Source organism: Oculina patagonica, chromosome 12, assembly GCF_052425735.1.
Source record: "Oculina patagonica isolate OP01 chromosome 12, crgOcupat, whole genome shotgun sequence".
In the NCBI taxonomy this organism is placed as follows: Eukaryota; Metazoa; Cnidaria; class Anthozoa; order Scleractinia; family Oculinidae; genus Oculina; species Oculina patagonica.
In genome coordinates, this window is record NC_135769.1 from 11,455,825 (window position 1) to 11,472,344 (window position 16,520).

General features: G+C 39.1%; 2 protein-coding genes across 2 annotated transcripts; both read left to right on the plus strand.

Annotated features, from left to right (window-relative positions):
* The first annotated feature begins 6,551 nt into the window (after positions 1-6,551).
* LOC144633644 (uncharacterized) lies at positions 6,552-11,457 on the plus strand. Its single transcript, XM_078492484.1, has 4 exons — positions 6,552-6,582; positions 6,960-7,130; positions 9,241-9,564; positions 10,867-11,457. The coding sequence occupies exons 2-4, from the start codon at positions 7,016-7,018 to the stop codon at positions 11,100-11,102; spliced, it is 675 nt and encodes a 224-aa protein (XP_078348610.1). The 5' UTR covers positions 6,552-6,582; positions 6,960-7,015; the 3' UTR covers positions 11,103-11,457.
* Positions 11,458-13,253: 1,796 nt separating this feature from the next.
* LOC144633409 (uncharacterized) lies at positions 13,254-14,285 on the plus strand. The gene has a single exon (XM_078492285.1). The coding sequence runs from the start codon at positions 13,254-13,256 to the stop codon at positions 14,283-14,285; it is 1,032 nt and encodes a 343-aa protein (XP_078348411.1).
* The last annotated feature ends 2,235 nt before the right edge of the window (positions 14,286-16,520 follow it).

Here is a 16,520-nt window from a genome sequence, read left to right on the forward strand (position 1 = left end):
TGGCGTATTTTCCTTTGAGACTCTTGCGAGTAGCATATCGCTCATTGACGTCACGATTCGCGCCTTTTCTTCTTTGTTGAATGAACTTGGTTTTGTGTCGTTTGTTGTTAGCAAGCATCGACACGAAGGTTTTGTTAGGCCTAGTTCAGACGTCGTGCTTCTGCCGTGCTACAGTCGAACCTAATTGCAATTTAGTTCGACACGGCAGAAGCACGACGTCTGAACTAGGCCTTATTAAGCATCGAAAAATAATGAGTTTTCCAAAAAAGTTAAGAACGATAACACGATAATAGAAACCTTAACGATTTATCAAGTCCGATTTCGCTACGCCCACTCGTGAGATATCGTTTCTGCCACTCGAACATAGTTCAGACGTCGTGCTTCTGCCGTGCTACAGTCGAACCTAATTGCAATTTAGTTCGACACGGCAGAAGCACGACGTCTGAACTAGGCCTTATTAAGCATCGAAAAATAATGAGTTTTCCAAAAAAGTTAAGAACGATAACACGATAATAATAATAATAATAATAATAATCAACTTTATTTATAGAGGGTAAACACATAACAGTAAAAAACTGACAAACCAGTGGCCCTCTAATATAAAATACAATCAAGAACTAAAAACAATGCTAAAAAATCTAACAATCTAAAATTACAAAATTTAGTTAAAAATACACTATAATATAAAAACTAGGTAAAAATTACTCTAAAATGACGAAATTGATATAAAAGAATTAACTAAAAAGTAAAATGATCCAAATGTTTGTATGTATCTTTAAAAAATTCAAACGTAGCCTTCTTAAAACTTATTAAACTAGGCTTGTTCCTTATGATGCTGGGTATAGTATTCCAGAGGCGTGTAGTCGATACTGTGAAAGACCTTCCGCCTTCTGACTCCCGTTTGAATCGGGGGCAGACAAGGTTGAGTAGTCCATGTCTGCTCGATCTTTTATTGATGTCGGCGTTTCTTATCAGCATCTGTGACAAATAATGTGGACAGTCCCCAGACAGTCGTTTGTATACCATTGATAACCTATTTACATTTGCCTCATGATAAAATGGAACCCAATCCAATTCTCTAAACAGTTGTACGCTATTCGCTTTAGTATCCGCATTTAGTATTACACGTGCTGCGCGTTTCTGAAGCTTAAATACTCTTTGTAAATTTTCAGCAGAGCATGATGTCCACACGGTTGATGCATATAGCATTGTCTGCTTGATCATAGCATTATAATAGAGTTTCCTTTGATCAAGAGGCAGAGAGCGTCTTATTTTTCGTAACACGGCGATTCTCTGCGATAACTTCGTGCATAGATTTTCGACATGTTGGTCAAAGGTAAGCTGGCTGTCAATCGTGACCCCTAATAGTTTATGCGAGCTCACTTGTTCAAGTTCAGTAGAATTTACGTGTAACTGCAGAGTGGACTGTTCCAGTTTCTTGCCTAACCGTTTACCAGTAACAAGCATGGATTTTGTTTTGGATTCGTTTAGAATCATTTTGTTGTCTGCTGACCAGTTCATAATTTCATCAATATCCGTCTGAAGGCCGTTTGAGATGTCGTTGGGTGCCGCCATATAATGACTGGAGTAGCTAATAGTTGTGTCGTCGGCATAAATATCAGCCACGGAGTGCTGCAATGCTGCAGGTAGATCATTAATAAATACAAGGAATAAGATTGGACCTAAGATGCTGCCCTGTGGTACACCCAGTGTTAAGGCCCTCTGGGTAGAATGATATCCCTCTATGTTCACAAACTGGCGTCTACCACTCAAATAGTCACGGAACATGGGTAGACTCCTTTCGCCTACTCCAAGAGCCTTTAATTTTGACAGAAGCAGTTTATGGTCAATCAGATCAAATGCCTTTTTGTAATCGATAAAAACAAGTCCAGTGACTTTATCATTGTCGAGGTTGAACAATAACTCGTCTACCAATCGGATAAGCGCAGTTTCAGTGGAATGAGATTTTCTAAACCCCGACTGAAGGGGGTGGAAAAAGTCATTCTCTTTCAGGAAGTTACACAAGTGTTCACATATGTGTTTCTCCAGCACTTTCGAGAGAATGGGGAGCACAGAAATCGGTCTATAGTTGTTCTTGTCGTTTCTGCTGCCGTTACCTTTAACCCTTTTCAGACTGAATTTTTTTTAGACAGAAAATGGTTCTCAGGGCTACAAAACAAAATACTTTTATCAAGAAGTACACTTTGTAGTAATATACACATGTTATATATGGTTAGAAAGCTTATAAAATTTTGAACATTTTTTGACCCAAAACATAAACAAATAATTTATATCCGTCTCCATGGTAACCGATAAACATACATAATTTATGCAAATATGCAAATTAAAATAAAAACTTTTAGGTTTGAACGAGTTTTCTCAAGATGTTTTACATTTTTTTCTGGGAAATGTATATATCATCAAAAAGGCTATTATATATGTTATTCATTTACCACAATCATTTAGCCAACAGCAATTTCCTATATACAAAATAATGTGACTTTCACTCTAGTATAACATAGGGAGAAACACGTGGTAGCAGCTTCGAGGACAGCTTCCAGTGAGCTTCGAATCGAACATGTCAATTTAACTTGGCCAAAATGTTCAAACAACCATTTTTTAAACTTCGTCTAATACATTAAAGAAAATAAACAATGAATTCTTAGCTCTATCTCCTATTCTAGCAGCGAAGGCTTGTGACATGGTGGCAAAGGTTGAATCGATCCTTCAGAGAAACGTCCGTCTCACGAAATAAATGAACAACGAGCCAGATACAGTTTCCACGATCGTCAAAATCGTCTTCCAAGCTTTCTTCGTCCTCAAGATCACTTCTAGCCCGCAAAAACATTTCTAAAGCTTGTTCAGTACTAAAATAATCTGACGCCATGCCTTTCCACAGATGTAAACAAACGTAGAACGACGAAACGGCGAAGAGAAATTGGGAATTTTCTTGAAAGTAAAATGGCCGACTCTATGTTTATGTAATTGGATAACCGCTGTATAGTTTTCCCCGTCACTGCAGCTTCATACAGGCAAAAATAACCTGTGTAGGGGAGGGAAATATGTTTCGACTCTGACGGGGTCGAATACAGCAGCTTCGTCAGCGATGGTGCAATTGCTGGGGCAGCAATTCTGAGTATTTTGGCGCTGATGCCGTCGTCTCCGGTGGCCTTGTGGGTTGGAATTGATAATAGTAACTCTACAACCCTCTTCTGTGTTATATTCGGGAGGTCAAATGCACTGATGCCCAGTCTGGCAGAGGTCACCGTTGAGGGGTCAGTCAGCGAGCTAAGCCCAAGTGCGGCAACCAATTTTTTCGGTTGATCAACAAAAAACGAGTTAAGTATCTCAGCAATGCTTTGCTTATCCGTGATATTTGTCTCGTTTTCTACAATTTCTTAATAATAGAAACCTTAACGATTTATCAAGTCCGATTTCGCTACGCCCACTCGTGAGATATCGTTTCTGCCACTCGAACATAAAATTAATATCCTCTATATATTCAAATTGATATGCTTCGCTCAGTGCACTACCGTGAAATGGGTTGCAACGACATCAGGTGACAACAAAAGTAATGATATCGTGAGCGTTTATTAAATACATGGATTGAAAAATGTGTTCTGAAACAGTGGCCACAATTTCCCAGTTGCTTTTCGCATTGTTCAAGAGGCACAAGTTTCAGTAATGTAATTCACAGGCAGAAGAAACTTTAAAAACGTTGTGAGCCAGTAATAAAGCTTAAAAAAGTGTTGAAAACCATAAGACTGATATCCAGAAGAAGGCTTCCAAAAGATCGATGACGCTAAATTTTGCCGAATGAATTAAGGGGCACATGATGCGAAGTTTGTTAATAAGCAGGTAGAGGGAGGAGATAAAGATAGGAGTACACGGCGATAAATAAGAACTGTTTGAACGAGATGCCAGCGCTGGGCGCCCACAGCGGCACTCAAATTACTGCTAAAAGGAAATCAAAATAGCTGCTGTTGAATTTTATACGGACTCGACAGTACAAACGTTTACTGTTATTTTTCAGTGGGAGCAATCGTTACTCGCCCCCCCCCCCCCCCTCCCGTACATTTTTAATGGTCAACAAACGAAGTAAGTTAAATGTAGAAGACCAGCAAACGGCTATGACGTACGATCACGTGCAATTTAGGCACATCCGCCACCTTTGATTCGAGTAGTGGTGCAAAAGTATTATTAAAAATAAGTAATTTCAATCTGAAATTAGCTTGTTGGTGTAACAAATGAAAACACTTACCAAAATAGTATTGTCGTTTTATGATTTCCACATTTTTGAAAAATTAATAAAAAAAAAAAACCAAAAAGGTAAATAATGCTAGCCTTTCATTTTTCCAAATTATTTTATTTGGTTAAACAATTGCAAACGAAAGGATCGAACGCACTGATCTGACGTTTTTAGAATTAAAATAGCCCAAATATAAAAATAAAATTAAATCACATTTCAAAGGTTTGTAGTACACACTACTCACAACGACAAATGATTTGTTGAGTTGCGTTGCGATCCGGCAAAAAAAAAAAAAAAACATAATGCTTCCATTCCACTAAGAAATATTTTTGAATCGACATGGATAAGTATTGATTAATATAGAAAAACTTATCTGCGCCAAAAATAACCATATTAAAAGTGAAAATGTTCAGATTTCGTTATACATATTATGTGACAAAGTTTTCAGAAATCTAGATGTATTACTTACGTATACTGACGTCGGTCGTCGTTACAAATAAAGATGCATTTTAATTAGCATTTCTTCGTCATTGCTTAAATATCATCTTTTACTGCATAGTTGTTATTTAAATTATAAAATAGCTGTATAACTTGCTACTGAAAAAAATACTATGTCATTCTGTTCATACATAAATAAATTTATGATAAAAATGCAAGTTTGTCTTTCTCAATATTTTTTTTATGTAAATAGTTAAAAAATCGTAACTATGCTGTACTCTAAAATTGTCCTTCCTTTTTTGTATTTTTCAATTTCGAGGTATTCTTTCAAGATTGATCAAATTATTTACGAGAATAATTTATGGTACATGGCAGGAGAACGAGAAAATGAAATTATACATTTTATAGCATGATTACATTGGTGAAAATAGAAAACAACAAGGTTCGAGAATCCACTCACATTTCATGCAAAATAAATAAACTGTTGTCATTCAAGTGAAGAGTAAAATAAAATGAAAAAATAACTAAACTCGCTCATGAGTTGTACATACAATCCTTACATTCATGTTCGGACACCCAGCCTCTGCTCTAATTTTGTTTTCGCTTATAGTTCTTATAGATTAGAAATGCATTCGTCTCGTCCATAAGCAGAAGACAAAACATATAGTTCATCCACGATTCTATCAAAACAAAACCAAGATTTATGAGAACGGCTTTTCTTATTATTTCCCACAACCGTTCGAGGTCGATTCTTGTCTTTGCCTTTTCAAAGTGGCGAACCCAAATTTCTTCTTCTGTCATCTTGCAATCATGATGCTTTTGACCAGATTCATTCGTCGGGCAAGCTTTACAACACCGTCTCAATTCTTCATGCACTAAGCGATTCATTTCTCTTGCAAATTCATCTTGTATAATGTCTGCTGTTTAGTTTCGTAGAAGTAGTGCTTGGAGTATATTTTTATCCACTTGCAATTTTCTATTTTCCTGTGCGATACACATGGTTTCAAGTCTTGTATTCAAGGTAAAAAACTTCTTCTCTTGTTACTGCTTCAATATTGAAAAACTCTACAAACTATACCCTTTTATAAACTATTCGCGTTTCGTTGTACTCCAAAAATATTTTTTCTTGTCATCTCTCTATTTATTTTTAACGTGATCTTTACCCAAAGCAAATCTCCAGCGGGTGCAAAAATCTCACTCTAGCATATGACTTCAATAGCCTATTTTATTATCATGTCGCCATTACCTACTGCGTTATTATCTAGAAGAGGAATTTTCCATCGATGGCAATTGTCAGAGTCATCTGACAATTTCGAATACAAAATGAATGATGGCGAGGCCGAGAAATGATGTCATTAAAAAACGTGCGTTAAATAATTAAAAAAAAAACTATATTCCGAATGCCTTTTCCAAAATCGGTCAAATTTCCAAAATAAGTGACGTAAGATTCAGCAGCTGTTTCAACTTGGTAAAACTTGAACACGTTAAATTTCCATATTTTTCATGCAAACTTCTGTTCTCGTTGTCAATAGAAATTAAACAAATTGACTAACGACACAAGGCCAAGAGAACGAAATATGCAATACTAAAGCACTGACGAAGGCAGTTCAAATGTTATTCAATAATATATAACATATAGATACCTTAGCCCCTGTTCATATTACGTCAAATGCAACTATTCTTGAAAATGACTGGAAAAAATGCCAGAATAACTATTGGACGAAGAAGTTTCTAGAAATATATATTTAGACGTAACTAATTCTGAACTATGAGTCGATTGGTCATCATTACGTAACGATGACCAATACGGTGTAAATTGTGCTCTATATAAATAGGTGAATTTTTCTTAGGTGTATAAGCAAATCAATACTGAGGATTACAAGACCTATTAGCAGGTAAGGTTTCTTTCTTTCAAGTTTTTCACCGGCATATCTGTTTTATAGAATTAAAGATGGAGTTCATATCTTCGATGATTTTATGTTGCTGCAAATTCCGCTCATTCTGTTTTCCTTTCATGTGCATGCAGGGAAATCGGTTTATCATTCTTATAAAAATATATATATATTTATACACGGTGAACCATCACTAGTTACATGAAGCTAAAGTAAGAAACTTAAACTAAAACTGCTTTACATGATTGCCGTGTGGGAATCCGATACATCAGCTATAGATACATGAGCTTTCGTCTTGATAGTTACTTTCTGTACTGCATTACCGCAACACCCACAACCCAGCAGAAATATTGTTATGGGTTATATTATTATTTTTTCAGGACATTTTGACTTTCAGATTATTTGGAGAAGAAAAATTCATATTTGTAGACGTTAAATGATGGCCAACACCTCGCGGCCGGAATACAGGATAAATTTTTTCCTGTTACTTGTTGCCAGTGGTTTATCGATTCTTCCACCTGCCTCGTGTCAGTATTGTAACACTAAAGCTGGTAAGATTATCAATAATTCTTTCAAATAAGTAAACTTACTTTAACAAGTATTAAAATACTTGTTTAGGACGTGAGATTGGAGGACGCTGCTTCTACGAAATGCTTTTCTAAAGAGGGCATATTCGAACAAAGTTTGACGTGTACAGCCGGACCGCGTCTCTCTTGATTGATTGCACGATTTATCGTAACTAAAACAACACTCCAGAATCTGATTGGTTTTAAGGGCCACACTGGACTCCGCTCAGTCCATTACCGTCATTTATTCTTATGCTTCTAAGTTGTTTGAAAGGTAAACTGTAAAAAAAAGTATTTGCACACATTTCATTCCCATCGAAGCATTTCTAGCCGGATTGATACTAAGATTGAGGTTATTAAGCATTCATATATTCAAGCTATTGTTTAAACTCATTGCCTATTCATTCCGATGTATTTGACGACAAGCCGGCAAGCCTCCGAAGATCGTGAAAAGCGCAACGTCTTTGATGTAGGTGAGAAGTATTTCTTTTGTTAACAGACTGAAAAATATCTCCTGGGAATCTTCTTGACTGATTTTATTTTATATCACTTTCAATGCTAGAAATGTAATTCATGCATTTACTTAAAAACTGCGAAAGTTTTAAGAGCGAGTGGACGCGCGCAAAGATAAACAAAACAAGTTCGCGTACTAAACAAAGTAGAATATATTTTCTTTTTACCGAATGAAAATATTTTCGACGCGAACAAAGCGAGGAATTGTGTAAAAAGGAAAACCACATAGAAATAAAACAGAACTCTTTAATCACTGTACACTTGCCATTGTTGTTTGGGATATTTTACTCGATGGGCCGTGGTTTTTGCGTGACTATAGTGACATTTAGACGAGCGAAATTATGCAAGACAGCACGTTTATTTAAGCACACTCACAGTCGAATCGAAACTGAACAAATGCGTTTCTTTTCAATTACTAAATAATTGTTTAACGTATTTCAAAAATTTGGCGTGACACACAATAAAGTTAAGCGAAGATTATATTTAGTAAGCACTAACAATTGTCGGCGAAAAATATTAAAACTTGGCGCCCGTGTAGCACTGTTTCACATTACACATTCTCACCGAAGGCTAGGAAAATTAAACGCGTAGATAACGCTTAAAGAGTTTTCTGTGTTCACAAAATTATAAATCAATGTTTCACCCGCATTTTTGTGCGGAAAATCCAATCAAATTCATCGTTTGTTTGTTTTATTCTGCGGTCGTGCGGGATACATACTTCATAGACGACATGGAATCGGGTTTCAAAAACAAAGTGATCACTCAGCTTAGACTATTATTTGCACTTAAAACGCTTCGGATATAACACCAGCAACATGCAGAAGCAAAGTTTTAAATCTATAAAACGCGATTTGGGAGCTGTCTGGGCGTAAGCAATTATCAACATGTGTCAGAATTTGGATACGCATAATTAACCCTGTGTGAATGAGCCGCCGCTACGCGCTCGGCGAAAACAAAACTAAAATCGCTTACAACGATCAAAATAGCTCGTTCAAGGTCTCTTTTTAAAGCTCTCAAGAAGCTCTTTATTTTTTAATAAATATAAAAGCGAAAAATACATCGCGAAAGACTTACATCTGCAAAATGTCTGTAGTGGTTATCGGAAGTTCAATGACAAGTCAATAACAAAAGGATACGTTCACAACTCCATTCGCTCAAGGTAGCTTAATTGCTCTATTGTTCCGTCTTTTGAAGTCACTTGGGCGGCTTCTTCCAAAATATCTCACCTTTTTAGAAACGAATAAAACCGAAGTTGTGCGACACGTTTTCGGTGGCTGCCGAAACTTATACCCAAAGGAATAAATGGAGCCTTCAGGCTACAATTTCCAGCGGTATTGCCCATTTCAGAAAGACACATTTAAACCGGCGCGGAGATGTAATGAAGAAATGTTACACCATTCCACCATTCCAAAAAAAAAAATGTTGAGAATAGAGGTTGTGAGTATAAGAAAAGAAATACCAAGAAACGAAAGGGCATAATTTAGTCAAACTTGGTTTTCAACATCAGGATCTTTATGCAGGCGCACTTTTATTAACTTAATGATCTGTTTATAATATTATCTACTATTTCATGCCCGACCAGGTGAACCTCTGATTAACATCTCTTCAACTCCGACATCCGACAATTTTCCTATTGGTTCGACCATCAATCTGACTTGTACTGCGTGGCAAACTGATGAGCTGGCAATGAAAAATCCTAAGACGAGACCACACAGAATTGAATGGTTTGATCCACAAGATGAAAGAGCCGTCAAAGTATGCCCGGCCGAATCGCCAGCAGCTGCACTGATGAACTGCACATTGATGGTTGGTGCCTTGAAAGAAAAAAACTTCGGCAACTACACTTGCAAAGCAAGCAATGGTTATAATTATTGCAGCAACAAAAGACTTCCAATAAGCCTTCAAGGTAAGTAAAGAAAACATATATGGTTGTAGATAAAATTACAGGATATCATTAAACTCGCATGCATGACTCGAATTCCTGCTGTTGGAGATCATTTGTAGAGCAGGTACAACTGGGACTAAAATTAAAGCTACTTTTATATATGGAGATACTTTCAGTTGGCTCCAATTTTATCTGCAATATTATCATCTATTTAATTGTGCCCCTTTTGTTTCTTGTACGTAGCAAATCACTGATGTCTGTTAAATGATGAATATCAGAAATCTTGTTAAAATTAATAGTGCCTTACGGGCTGGCACCACATACCCTATACGATACGATGCGCCGGATACGTTGGGATACGATGTGATGTGGTACGAGTTAAGCTTTACAAAATTTATTGAACCTACTTGGAGAAAGCTTTAAAGTGACAACTTACAATAAAAATTGCAATGCAATAACAATGTAAAAACACTTTTTTGTATTTAAGAAAATTCAACATTGAACGGTGCAGCACTCCAGATGAAAATCCGTACACATTTGCAAATTAACACGCTGTCCTCCTTGTCTCTGCTTTAATATTATTCTTTGCTTTAACAAATCCTTCCTTGTACTTGGTTTTACATTTCTACCTGCGCCACACAGATAATTCTCCGATCTTTATTCTCGTCAATTTTAGTATTTTTTTCTGGTGATTGAAGGAGGAAATCTTGTGGCCCTTAATTTGTAAGAAACTTGTGATATCTGAGAACAAAGTAACGGAATCCTAGGTTTGTTTATAAAGGAGAAGTTCACACCAGAATGGTCATTTATTTTCTTTGCGCTAATAAAAAGTTTATACAAAGATATGTTATTCACCAAAATTTTAGCCTCCAACGTGCGCTATAACCGTAGGAAATCTTTCCCAAAACTCGACAACTTAACGCCGCCATCTTGGAGCTGGTAATGTATGCATGACTTCAAAGAACTTAGTCTATAGATTGACGGGAAAATTTAAATACTCGAAACTCCTTGTTTCTTCGTAGTGGCTTTTGTTTGTCAAAATGCCTGTTTGTGCATATCCATTTTGCTCAAACAGAGCTCCAAGAATTACAAAAAACAAGGAGTTTCGACTATAAAAATTTTTCCGACAAACTTCAGGCTGAGCTCTTCGATTTCGTAGGGTTTTAGCGACCGTTGGAGGCTGAAATTTTGGCGAATAACATATCTTTGTGTAAACTTTTTATTGGCGTAAAGAAAAGAAATGGCCATTCTGGAGTGAACTTCTCCTTTAAGGGAAAAAAAATATGGAGTCTGTAGTGACATTGTTTTTTTTTTTTTCTATAGACATCCAAAGACCAGACGTAAACCAGAGTTCATATGTTAGGTCCACAGTAACATTCAACGGTACTGTATTTGGTCAGTCCAAGCCAACAGCCACGTGGACAGAGACTGATTCATATTCTAAGCAATCCAATCCACGCACAACTGATGTGACAGCTGATGGCAAGAGTCTCGGCTCTGCTTTGAATTCTTATTGGTTCATTGTCTTAATTTTGCCTGTTGTGATTGGCCAGATGTAATTGGTTTGACTACAGTCGTCAGGCAAACACTCACTCCATTGAATTTCGTTTTGGACCATGTTTATTTTTATTTCTACGTAAATAATAAAAAAATTTAGTGTATATAATATATAGATTTAGGCACGCCTAAAAGCGGAGCTCCCCATTTATTTAATTTTCACTGGAGCTTACAATGTTTTCATTCTAGTGAATAAGCGGCCAAAGTACTAATGTTTATGGCGGTTTATAGGTGCGACACAAAATTTAAATAGCTCACGGTTATACCGGGCGGTTATACTGAATGTCAGCAGTACGACAAAAATAATAATCTTAAAGCGGGGCAAAATTCATTACTCATGGCACGCAAAATTACTTTAGAGTACAGTAAATTATCTGCTTTCTAGCAATATAAAATAGTTTCGCGATCCTGTTATAGTTTCGCAGCAGTTTAGTAGACTCCACAATATCTATTACATTCATATAGGATATATTCAATGAGCATTTCAGAGTCTGTCGGATTAGCTCAATCGGTAAGGTGCCAGTCTGCGGATCCGGAGGTCGTGAGTTCAAATCCCAGAGGGTCAAGTTTTTTTTTCTTTTTTCCCGCTCATTTTTACCATTGAATGGAAAGTGATTGTAATCTCGATGACAAATCATTTGATTGTATCATTTGTTAATTAAAATCACAATAAAGTACAACGCAATTTCTTGATTGTAACAAAACATACAAACTTTTGTGGATTTTTTTTAGCTCTGAGCATAACCCTAAATGTGCGTAAAATACAAACTCTACAACAGGGGGCTTAAGAGTACATAGAACTGTAGGTTTTGGACTGAAATCCTTTAGAGTTTCTATTCAAAGTGCAGACTACGCGCCCTCGTTTTCTATGAGTTATAGTCAACGAGGCGCAGCCGAGTTGACTATTCGCCCATTGAAAATTCTGGCTCGAAGTCTAATTGTTAAACAAAACAATGGGAGGACCAATCAGGTTCGCAGATATCCAATAGAACACAGCTGAGTTTCTACTAACAGCAGTTAGCAAAACCGAGTGACCGACTATTTGGCAAACTCGCTATAAGATTGGCTACGCAAGGACGTTCTATGTAAACAATAGAGTGTTTCTGTCGAGGAACAATCAGCTGATAGTTGCCCTGCGGAACTTTGATGCTCTTAAACAAATGTAAACTTCGAGGGCTAATATGCTACGGATTCCAATAAAACAACACCGAGAGTTGTGAGAGGTTATTTATGACTTTTATCGGTCGTGGGGAGTAAAGTGCGTTTTCACGACAGAGAAAATTTGGTACGGACCCGTCAAAAAATTGGTGCAGACCTGACCTCTTTTGTAGAGAAACAGTCATATCAAAACGGGGCCATAGGCACCTATGGCCCAGTTTTGATGTGACCGTTTCTCTACAGAAGTGGTCAGTTTCGGGCCATTTTTGACGGTTCCATACCCAAATTCTTGCTCTCATGTAAACGCGCCTTTTGTTCCAAAACGTTTTGTTCGAAACAGCTTTTTGGGGGTTGGCTGACCTTTAGATTGATCTTGCGATCAGCTCCGTTTGTGTGGCCAAGTGGCATGCAAGAAGGGTCTGAAGACACGAGGGAGCTACCTATATTCTTCAATGAATTTAGACCCGGGGGCAAAATGTTGGCCCCTGTGACTTGTCCCATTAAAAAGAAGACTGTGTGGCTACCGTTGCGTTACCGTACGTTGCGTTACATCCGGTTCGGATACATCCGGGTTCGTTCTATGATTCGTTCTATGCTCGTGTCATGTTGAATACTTCATCTTCATTATTTATTATCGAGCTTAAAATTTACCATCTTTATTAGTCTTAAATGTACTTTCAGCGAAAAAATGTCGTGAGGACAACGGTCACTCAAAGAAGATCCTTCGGAAGGCTGGAGCGTCAATATGTCAGCTGAATGCGCAACTAAAGGAAGGCCTGTTGAGAGTCGGAGGTCGACTAGCCAATGCCCCTGTTGGTTATGAGCAGAAACATCCTGTTATCATCCCTTACAAGCATCATGTGACAGATCTCATCATCAAGCAGTGTCATGAAAGCTTGGGTCATATAGGCCAAGAATCTGTCTTATCGTCTTTAAGAGAGACATTCTGGATAGTGAAAGAGAGGTCGGCAGTACGGCGTGTGATATGAAGGTGCATGAACTGTCAACGGCAGAGAAAGGCATGTCCAGGAGAACAGTTCATGGTAAGTTTACCGGAAGATAGGCTTATAACTGACAAGCCACCTTTCACGTACGTTGGCATTAACTATTTTGCACCACTTGAAGTAAAGCAAGGTAGATCCCGAGTAAAGAGGTATGGGTGCCTCTTCACCTGTTTGACGACACGTGCAGTGCACATTGAGATAGCCCACTCCTTGGACACAGATTCGATGATAAACGCGCTTAGAAGGTTCATCAGTGTTCGTGGGTATCCAGAGCTGATAAGAAGTGATCAAGGCAGCAACTTCACAAGGGCAGACAAAGAGCTGAAAGAAGCTGTTGAAGGATGGAATGAGCACAAGATTAACAACTTCTGTGGTCAGAAGAAGATTGAATGGATTTTCAACCCACCCTCTGCGAGCCACATGGGTGGTGTGTGGGAGCGGATGATACGTTCTGTGCGGCAGATCCTAAAGGCCATTTTAAAGGAGCAGCTAGTCTCTGATGAAGTACTCTCGAATGTTATGGCAGAGGCGGTAAACATCCTGAATTCTAGACCTCTCACTCAAAACAGTGACAGCCCCCTAGATGAGCAGCCACTGACCCCTAACCATTTGTTACATCTGCGTGCCTGTCCAGGCTTACCACCAGGAATATTTGACCAAGATGACCTCAGCTGCAGACGTGCTTGGAGGCAAGCCCAATATTTGGCTAATTTGTTCTGGCGCAGATGGATGAGTGAGTACCTGCCAACTTTGTTAGAAAGAAAGAAATGGAACACACCAAGAAGAAACTTGGCGGTCGGTGATTTAGTCTTGTTAGCAGATGAATCATTCCCTAGAGGCAAGTGGCCACTTGGAAGAATCGTACAGGTTATGCCTAGTAGAGATGGATTAGTGCGCACAGTAAGAGGGAAGATCAGTTGCACTGTGGCAACGCGTGCCAAACGACAGCGTAAAGGAGAACCAGTGAATAGAGATGGCAGCGTTGTACTAACGCGCCCAGCGACAAAGTTATGTTTCCTTTAAATGAACTAAATACCCGAGTTGAACTGTGAGGAGATGAACTATTGAGAACTTTGCGAACAGTTAGCTACGTTATTATGAAACATTTATTTATTTTTAGTCGGTAGCCTTTTTTCTTCTTTGTAAATGAGACTGTTGTTTACAGTCGTTAATAATAGTTGAAAACTGCGTAGCGTCTTTTATGCTAGAAATAATTGTTAATGTTCCAAAATGACGCTAAATGGCGGTATAAAACTGCTCCGACGTTTCGGCAATACTGCCTTCTTCAGGGTGGCACGAAGAAATAACGAGTCCGTTATTTGTAGTCGTGTGCCGTTTTGAAAATGTTTTGAAAATGTTCCTGGCACGCGCCAAAAAATTGCGCGCGCGTGTGTGTAATTTATATGAATGAAAAGTCGCGATTCATCCCTTGGGGAGCGAGTGTTTGAAACTTGAAGATTTGTCTCATCTCCTCTCGTTGGCGGACGTCTTTCTTTGATAGCCCTGATTTGAGTATGGCGACCCGAGCGTCATCAAGTGAGTGGCCTGGGCTGTTAAAATGAAACGCTACAGGCAAGTCATTCCTCTTGTGAATAACGTCGAGGCGGTGTTCTCGGAAGCGGTCAGCCAATCTGCGGCCTGTCTCCCCGATGTAGACTGTCGTAGGGCATTTACGGCACGAAATACAATAGATGACGTTATTTGTGGTGCATGTAAAATGCCCTGTGATCTTGATTTGTCCTCCTGGTGATGGGATTGAGGCGGACTGGTTGATGTAGGGGCAAGTACGTCAGATGGTACGACCGCAGGGGAAGGTGCCCGGTTCTTGCTCTGGTTGCGCTTGAAAGTCGCAATGGACTAACAGGTCCCTCAAGTTTTTGGCCCTTTGTAAGCCTTTAGAGGCGGTTGTGAAAAGATGAGTTTGGTGGAATCATCATCTGCCAAGATGTTATGGTTGCGGCTAAATATGTTACTGACGGGCGTGTTCTTGGGATGATATGTTGTGACCATTGGCACTCTGTTAGTTTGGTTTGTGTTCTTTCCAGCCAATAGAAGAGCTCTTGGTGTAGAAGCTGCCTTACGTCTGCCCTGCCGCACAAGTTGAACAGGATAACCACGCGCGACGAAGAAAGACTCCATTTGGGTGGCTGATTCTTTGAAATCGTTGTCCTCGCTTCAGATTTTCCGCAATCGTAAAAATTGGCTTGTTGGTATAGCCGCTTAACACTTGAAGGGATACAAATTATATCCCCGTTACAACCTTAACGGACGAATTTACGGTAGAAGAGGATAGCGAGAAATTTTTCAGACGCCTACGTCTAAGGGCCCATTTCACTGAGGCGGCCGCACAAACACAAGAAGGCGCTATTTCTGTCGACAACTCTCTACACGAGTCGGAAGGGAACGTTACCACTCCATCCGCATCCACAGCAAGCGACACTTCCTTGGGTGACCGTGACATCAGTACTGAAGTCATTCTCCAAGATCTTAACCCTAAGAAAAGTAAATGGACGCCGTTGCCTGGGAAATTTTCAGCGCTAGACCACTACATTGACAAATGCCGCAGAGAAATTAATCAACTGAATTTTAAAAAGAAATGCAACCAGCACAACCTTCCTCACACTGAGGTGGCGGCACTAAGGAAATTGCGAAATAGAAATGACGTTGTCATCAGGCCCGCAGATAAGGGTGGTGCTTTCGTAGTCTGGGAGAAGCAACTGTATTTAAACGAGGCTCACCGACAACTATCGGACGGTAGATTTTACCAACGTATACCCGAAGACGCCACAAATGCTAACCAGGAAGCTGTTAAAGCATTTATCTCCCAAGCTATTGCTAAACATGAACTCCCACAATCAGCGGCCAACCTAATTGTGCAACATCCGCGGACGTCGAAATTCCATTTGCTTCCTAAAATACATAAACCAGGCAACCCCGGTCGACCGATAGTTTCAGCATGTCAGTGTCCCACCGAACATATTGCGTCGTACTTGGACAAGATTACAGCACCTTTTGTACGGAAGCTGGATAGCTACGTGAAGGACTCTGGCCACATGTTAACCATACTCGACTCTTTTCGCTTCGAGGGTGAACACCGTTTTGTCTTCACGATGGACATTAAATCTCTCTATACGAACATCCCGAACGACGAGGGTCTCCGCGCCCTTAAGTATTTCCTCGACAAACGGGAAGTCATGAATCCACCAACACACACACACTACTCCGTATGGCTGAACTAGTGTTGACGCTCAACTCTTT

Bases quoted from the DNA above. Each gene is read 5' to 3' on its own strand.
- LOC144633644 (XM_078492484.1), top strand. From the start codon at position 7,016: ATGATGGCCAACACCTCGCGGCCGGAATACAGGATAAATTTTTTCCTG. The intron at 7,131-9,240 runs GTAAGATTATCA...ATGCCCGACCAG, and splicing joins GTATTGTAACACTAAAGCTG to GTGAACCTCTGATTAACATC. The intron at 9,565-10,866 runs GTAAGTAAAGAA...TTTTTTCTATAG, and splicing joins ACTTCCAATAAGCCTTCAAG to ACATCCAAAGACCAGACGTA.
- LOC144633409 (XM_078492285.1), top strand. From the start codon at position 13,254: ATGAACTGTCAACGGCAGAGAAAGGCATGTCCAGGAGAACAGTTCATG.